The sequence below is a fragment of the Gymnoscopelus microlampas genome, assembly GCF_963454915.1.
Source record: "Gymnoscopelus microlampas genome assembly, chromosome: 3".
In the NCBI taxonomy this organism is placed as follows: Eukaryota; Metazoa; Chordata; class Actinopteri; order Myctophiformes; family Myctophidae; genus Gymnoscopelus; species Gymnoscopelus microlampas.
The window spans coordinates 5,681,607-5,689,687 of NC_139940.1; the positions used below are offsets into that span (position 1 = coordinate 5,681,607).

Consider the following 8,081-nt stretch of genomic DNA (forward strand, 5'->3'; position numbering starts at 1 on the left):
GAGGTGCAGGTTCCTAACCTGGTGTTCCTGGCCGTGAGCCCAGAGGAGAAGGAGTCATGGATCAACGCCCTGAACTCGGCCATCACCAGAGCCAAGAACCGCATCCTGGACGAGGTAGAAAGAAACACCGCCTGCTCTTTAACTCAGTGGTTCTCAAACGAAGGACCCCTAAAATGATATGTGTTTGGCTGCGGACCCCCCCATCTGAAAACGCTTCGTGCCGGGGAGATCCCCAGCAGAGAAGATTTATGTAAAAAAAAAAGAAAAAACTATATTTTCCAAACACTTTGTATATCTGCTATTTTTAAATAGCCAACATACAGTATAAAATATAGATGAAGTGGTTAAGATGATTGTGACGCTTAGCTCATTTTGCTGGGGACCCCCTGGCACCCCCCAAGGACCCCTAGGGGTCCCCAGACCCCACTTTGAGAACCACTGGCACTGTTTTAACCCATTTCCATTGACCACACAGGAAACAAGTCAAAAAGTGTCTTCACTGAGCAGTAGTTTCCAGATAAGATGTTTTCTGTTCTCTTCTTCTTTTTGTGTGGAAATGTCTTTTTGTCTTTTTGGCATCTCTTTTCAATCTCATCTCAGTGGTCCTTGTCTCGTATATATACCTGTATATCTCGGCTTGTCCGCTGCGGTGTAAACATAGTAGTTAAGGCCTGATTTGCACTTAGTTGCTTGTGCGCCTGGTGTTGCGCCTCGAAAATAGCAGATCTCCAAGCTCACAACGCATTGCACCGCGATGCGTTGTGAGCTTGGAGATCTGCTATTTTTACGATACTGCTATTTACGATACGCGACACCCAATGATGTACAAAATGAATGGATGTTTTTGTCTGGACTTTTTCTAATCTTCCAGCGATCGACACGAAGGACGTTTGCGATGATAATCCTCCTATCCATAACCTTTATCCTAAACTTTACCCATTGTTTTCATTCATAGAATAACTACATGCATGGGTTTTGGTGGGATGGGTGTCCATCCGCTGAAAGAAAGTAAAAACAAACAAAAACATCCCTTTCCTGCAAAAAATTACATTTTTTTTTGTCACAGATTTGTGCAAAATGGAGTGACAGAAGTTAGCAATTGTCTTCATTTTTGCTAAAACAGAGAAAGACAAGACATTCCGCTTTTGGAAAGCACAACGGTTGTTTCCAAAACATGTGTTTACACTGTGGTGTCATGGAATTTGAATCATTGTGTGCAGTTTATTCTAAGACAGTCCGTTTTTATGATGCATGAAAAAAAAAGCAGAAATGGAACTCGCACGCATCTGCTGTCTGCGACCACGGCGTCAGTATATTGCTGCAACGGCTTCTTGCATGCATCTGTGGTCCACACACACACATGCAGTGTTTCTGCTGCAGTACGGAACAGTGGGCCTATACAGGAAATATTAACCCATTAAGACCTGAGGCGATTCTTGAAAATACTTTCTAAATCCATGTTTTTGAAAAAAATCTAAACAAAAATGTTTCAAGATTTTTCAAAAATAGCAGATCTACAAGCTCATAGCACTCGGTGCCGCGCTATCAATCAATCAATCAAACTTTATTTATATAGCACATTTTTACACAACGTTAGTTGAACCAAAGTGCTGCACAGGTAAAAACAAAACGAAGAAGAGAAAAACAATACATCAAATCAGCAAAAAGGACATTTATGATTGGATGTGGTTAAAGGCCAGAGAGAAAAGATGGGTTTTAAGTAAGGTCTTAAATATCTGGATGGACTGAACAGATCTGATGTGAAGGGGGAGATTGTTCCACAACTGTGGGGCTGCCACCGCAAAAGAGCGATAACCTCTGGTTTTGAGGGTTAGGTTTGATGGCACAGTCAGCAATGACTGGTCAGCAGACCTAAGTGCTCTGGGTGGGTTATGGGGTGTTAGGAGTTCAGCCATATATGGGGGGGCCAGACCATTGATGGATTTAAAAGCAAATCATAACATTTTAAAATCAATTCTGTATTTTACCGGAAGCCAATGGAGAGAGCGCTAATCAATTCTGTATTTTACCGGAAGCCAATGGAGAGAGCGCTATGAGCTTGTAGATCTGCTATTTTTGAATAGCCAAAGAAATCTAAAGTGACACAGATGCGTTCCAGGTCTTAATGGATTAAAATGGTCCATTCGATTACATTTTTAATTAGTTTAGAGAGAAACTGTTAAAACGCAACAGTGTGAACAGTTAAATAAATAAACACACATTTGAGTGAACCATCAAACTACCACAGACTGAATGGCCATGACATCTCATTTCAATTAGGACCAGGGCGTTGTCGACAGCGCCCTTGTTTCATTCTTAACGAAACTAATCAGATTGAAGATTAATTTAGCCTAGAGTGCTGAATTAAAATAATCAGATAAGATGTCCTGTTCACACCACATTGATTGAGATGGACCGTTTCTGACGTGCTCAAACAAAGCCACACAGAATACTCTCCGGCGGTGGTTATGTTATTAAATAAGTGCATGGGGAGAAGCCGAGCCCAGGTTGAACTTGACCCCCAGGTGCCATATCAACACATCAACGAAACCGTACCGGGGTGGAGCCGCCATTCCAACATATCAAGATTTAATAATTTATCGCCAAAACTAGTTTATATATAGTAGTTGATCTGGAATTTGCTTTAGCGTGCTCAGAGAAAACGACAGTAAACATACTGTATGACCACAACGCATACGAGAAGTGAGAAAAGAAAAGAGAGAGAAAAACACGCTGTTACAATTATCATTACAGCATTTTGATTAATGCAACCATATGGTCCATGGCATGCCATTAAAAGTGACAAATTAAAGTGATGTGCTAAAGGGCTTTATACAAGTTTATACAACCGGTGAAGCGTTTAGGATGTGGGGTTACCTCAGGGTAAGTCAGTGTTGATTTCGTTGACTAAAACTATGACGAACATTTTTCGTCGACTCTCTTTTTTCACTGACGAAAAAACAAAATAAAAACTAAGCTATGATGACTAAAACTAAGACTAAATATATTGACAATTTCGTCAACAAATAAAAACTAGACTAAAATGTTAGTGAGGGACTATAGTGGAGAAGAGATCCAGTAGAACTAAAAGACAAGTAGTTTTATGTTTGGTTGCGCTCGGTGTTGCGCTCTGAAAATAGCCGATCTACAAGCTCACAACGTGTTGCGATGCGACGCGTTGTGAGCTTGTAGATCTGCTATTTTCAGCGGTGTTCACTCTCCATTCCGACATCTCACCACTCCGACTAGTGGCTTCCGCGTGCGGTTAGGGTTAGGGTTAGGGTTAGGTATAGGGTTCGTCAACGTCGGAAAGGCGACATGTCGGAAAGGAGAAATGCACCCATTTTCAGCATGCAGACAAGTGTAAAATCAGCCATTACGACGCCATCAAGACACCGCCAACATACATTTTAGTCGACTAAATCAACTGTAGATTTAGTAGACTAAAACTAAAACATTTCAGATGACTAAACTATGACTGAAACTAAATGGAATTTGATTCAAAAGACTATGACTAAAACTACAAACAAAATGTTCTGTCAAAATCAACACTGGGGTAAGTGCTCTTGTAGAATATGTTCTGGTCATAATACTGCAGTGTCTTTTACTCGAGGGGAGATCTGGGGCGAGAGATGTACTGTATGGGTGGGAGAGATATGGTTGCAAGCTGTAACTATAGATAAGTTACTTCTAGGTGTGCAGCATGCGAACGAGGCGGCGGATGGTGTGCTAACGTGCTAACGTGGCTCAGTGACGTCATGTTGTAGTTTTCAAACCATCGTGGTGATAAGGTGACCACCGATAATGGTAGCATGCGCCCCCCCTCAGGTCAGCCATCACCCATGCAGAGCTATGTAGTTCACACAGTGATTGATCTACTGTTGTTGGCAAACACATACGGACAAGTGCTATACCAGACGGCTTGGCCACTTCAGTGCTTTGTCCTAAAAGAACTGTCCAGTCTGAATGTTCAATGGATACAAGATACACCCAGCCTAAAAAATGTGTTTTTTTCCACGTTTCAGCTTAACAAATTCATCAGTGTGTCTAAATTGCGCTCAGCATGTACATGCACGCGTGCACACACACGCACACACGCACGCACGCACGCACGCACGCACGCACGCACGCACGCACGCACGCACACACACACACACACACACACACACACACACACACACACACACACACACACACTAGAAGCGGAAGGGAAACTACTTCATTCTTTCTCTCTCTCTGTTTGGGTCTTAATCTCTCCCTCTCTCTTTTGAATGTGTCTGTCTGTCTGTCTGTCTGTCTGTCTGTCTGTCTGTCTGTCTGTAAGGTCACGGTGGCAGATGACAGACTGCCACACCTGACCAGGGACAGAGTGAAGATCCCTCACACCAGACGGCTGCCAACCAGAGGCCACCTGCTGGCTGTGGTCAGTATAACACATGATCTCTAACACATGATGATGTGACCCAGGGGATAGTAGATCTGCTATTTTCAAACATTTTAGTACTTTTACTTTTGGTACTTTAAGTACATTTTGATACCAATACTTTTTACTCTAGTAATTCTTTTAATTCCGGAGTTTTACTTGTAACAGAGTACTTCTACATTGCAGTATTGATACTTTTACTTTAGTAAAACATTTGAGTTGAGTTTTCCACCACTGCTTATTTGAATGTTAAACAATCTAACCAAGAATCTGAGGAAAAGGTTCAGTGAACTTTTACACACTACTGGCTCAGTCTGGCTGTCAGGTGGTTTCTTAACTCCACCCCTCCCTCCCCTAACCTATTGCTGGTGATCTGCAGCTGAAACCTGAGAACAATAGCCACGCATTAGCCAACAGAAACTGCAGATGTAAATGTTGGCTTTGACACGTTAATGTGTGTCTCTCCCCCCCCCCCCCCCCAAGGGTGTAAGGAAACACAAAAACAGCTCTGTTTACAAACTAATTTAAACAATTCAATGATGCTAAAACAGATACCTGTTATAATGAGAAGGTTCTCAAAACATACAAACTTTGACAAAAAGAAAAATCCAAAACCAAATCTATTTTGTTCAAATTATGGAGAGGCACATTTTTTTTAACTTATTGTTATACATGAACGATTAATGTGAAAGATTTTAATAGAAACCATTTAAGCCCTATTTTATGCTTTATCGTACAATGGTATTGTGCAAAAATAGCAGAAATAAAACCAGATGTACAAGCACACAACTCATCCCGATGCACTGCATTGTGAGCTTGTAGATCTGTTTCATTGCTACTGGAATTACATTACATTACGGTCATTTAGCAGACGCTTTTATCCAAAATAAGTGCATTCAACATAGGTAGGCAAGAAAACTACTAATCACCAGAAGTCTTAAGTGCATTCTCTTCTAAAACAAGTAACTAAGAGTATACCTAGCACTAAGGTAAAAGTGCAATATATCAGCTACATACTTTCTTAAACAGATGAGACAAATAGGAAAATCAAATGAGCAAGAGCTAAAACAAATAAGTGTATAAAGATAAACAAGATCCAATAAAACAAGAGATTGTACAAATAATTGACAACAAGTAGGCAAGGCTAAGTGGAAGGGTAGTGTTTCCTGAAGAGGTGGGTTTTCAGCCTGCGGCCTGGAATAAAATTCCAAAATATATTTTTAAATATATAATTTGATTACAATCTATATTTCTTTCATAATCGATTAAATGTTCGACCCCTACATAGGTAGACATACGTAATTATGAGGGTTGGTTGTATATGTATATCCCAGTCTCATTGATGCCTGTGTGTGTGTGTGTGTGTGTGTGTGTGTGTGTGTGTGTGTGTGTGTGTGTGTGTGTGTGTGTGTGTGTGTGTGTGTGTGTGCAGGCGTCCACGTCTTCCTCCGACGGCATGCTGACCCTAGACCTGATCCAGGACGACGCCACGACCCCTCCTCCGCACGAACACCACCACGCCCCCCCGGCCCAGCTGACCCCCGACTGCCCGCGCTCCAAGACCTACCACGCCCTCTCCGACAGGACAGCCGAGACCGCCGCCGCCACCAAGTCCCAGAGCCTGCCTCGGGAGGCGGAGGGGAAGGCGCGCATCTCCATCCACTCCCCCCAGCCCGAGAAACGTCTCAGCCAGGCCGAGAAGCAGCGCTGCGCCTCCGCGGACCAGATCCTGACGCACTCGTCGGAACCCCGCGGGACCGAGGCCTCCGTCTCCGTCTCCGTCGCCGCGGACCGCGTCCCGGCGCTCTCGGAACCCCGCGGGACCAAAACACAGACTTGTTCGGAGGCGTCGGCTGCAGCACCGGCCGGACCTTTACCCATCGGCCAGCTTCAGGAGCTGATCAAGCAGAAACTGAGCAGAACCCAGGAGTTACTGTCGGAGGTACAAGGCGGAGGAAAGAGGGAGGACGAGGAGGCGGAGAAGGGAGCGAGAACGGAGGCCGAGAGGCTCCTGAAGGAGGCGCTCTCTACCTGGGACCAGGCGCAGGAGGTGCTGCGGGAGGTGACGGAGCTGAGGCAGCTCTACAAACAGATGGACGCCGCCGCCACCTCGCACGCCTCCCTCTCTCCGCACCCTTCGTCTCGACAGAACGTCTACCGCAAGAGCCTGATGTGACGGGGATTGTCGTTTGATTTGCGAATATAGCCGATCTATGAGCGGACGTGCGTTGAGCTTGTAGATCGGCGGCTATTTCCGGCGCGAAAAGTATGAGTTAAGCGCCGACTCGACATGCAAAGCCACAAAAATTGTAAGCAGTGTTTGCTGACATTCTGAGCTCTGTACCGACGCTGTGAAAGACATGTTCTCTGCAGGGCAACGGTCAGGAAGGTTCTGTTGGTACGGGCTGAATATGCAGAACCAGGTCTGATACAGAGACACAAAAGACATTGTTGCTGTGGGACAAACACGCTGGTTCTTCTTGTACGAAACCCAGACTGAACGCTGACGATGTTAAAGGTGGTGTAAGTGAAAATGTATTTGTTTTGTTTTGTTTTCTTAAAAAGTGAAGCTTTATATTGTGATAGTAATGGTTGCTATAGTGTGTTTGGTCAGCAACAAGGGTCTCCCTGTCTCTCTAGCTCTTTAGTAAAGAAAGAAAATACATGTTCAGGGCTACCAAACGTATCCAATACGGAGAGACAACCCCACAAAAGAGACTCCCTGTTACTAAACACACACTCTAGTCTATAGCAATGATTATTATCAGAATATAGAGCTATTTATCACTTTAACATTAACAAAACAACATCACATACACGCCCCTTTAAATGTCAACGTTCAGAGCAGACGGCGGGACATTGTGAATGTTTCTTTTTCTCTCTCTTGCACACACTGGAAGACCTGCAGGCCCTTCAGCCTCCCAGCAGCTCAGCACGGCTCTGTTCCACGGTGCTAAGCCCGCTGACCAGAGGGGGCAGTGGTTCTCAAACCTTTTTTTATTTATTTCAAACCCCCCCCAGAACTCTGAGAGCGAACAATGGAACCCTTACGGGTCCATTTTGGTTCCGTTTTGTACACTCTCAGAGTTACAGAACCTGTACGGGTCCATTAGGACGGTGGTTCTCAAACGTTTTCATGTCAAGGACCCCCAAAATGATGTGTATTTGGCTGCGGAATCCCCCCCCCCCCCCCCATCTCAAAAATATTTTGTGCCAGGGATCTAACACACTCAGCATGCAACCAAGTGTATTTTTCAAAAATAGCAGATCTACAAGCTCATAGCGTGGCACCGAGTGCCGCGCTATGAGCTTGTAGATCTGCTATTTTTGAATGGCCAATGTATACAATACGGTTAAAGTGGTTAAAATGATTGTGAAGCTATGTTAACTAATTTGTCTGGGGACCCCCTGGTATCCCCCCCAAGGACCCCTGGACTTTGAGAACCATAATGCATTAGGAAACCCTCCTCAGAGAACTCCTGAGGGGGTCCCTGGACCGCACTTTGAGAACCGTTGTCCCCCGAGGTCTTTACCTCGCTACTCTGCGCTTCAAATGCTGAAACCTCTTGTCTTTCTAGGACAGCGGTTCCCAACCTGTGGGCCGGGGCACACTGGTGGCCCGTGAGGGGGCTAATGCAAATGAGTCCCCGAATAATTG

General features: G+C 44.5%; 1 protein-coding gene across 1 annotated transcript in view; it reads left to right on the top strand.

Annotated features, from left to right (window-relative positions):
* Positions 1 to 7,631, top strand: part of LOC311041429 (pleckstrin homology domain-containing family O member 1-like) — a 27,650-nt gene extending 20,019 nt beyond the window's left edge. The window contains exons 4-6 of the mRNA XM_084051802.1: positions 10 to 114; positions 4,325 to 4,423; positions 5,856 to 7,631. Of these exons, the coding sequence (XP_083907928.1) occupies positions 10 to 114; positions 4,325 to 4,423; positions 5,856 to 6,599 (948 nt within the window). The 3' untranslated portion in view covers positions 6,600 to 7,631. The remainder of the gene's footprint in view (positions 1 to 9; positions 115 to 4,324; positions 4,424 to 5,855) is intronic.
* Positions 7,632 to 8,081: the final 450 nt, after the last annotated feature.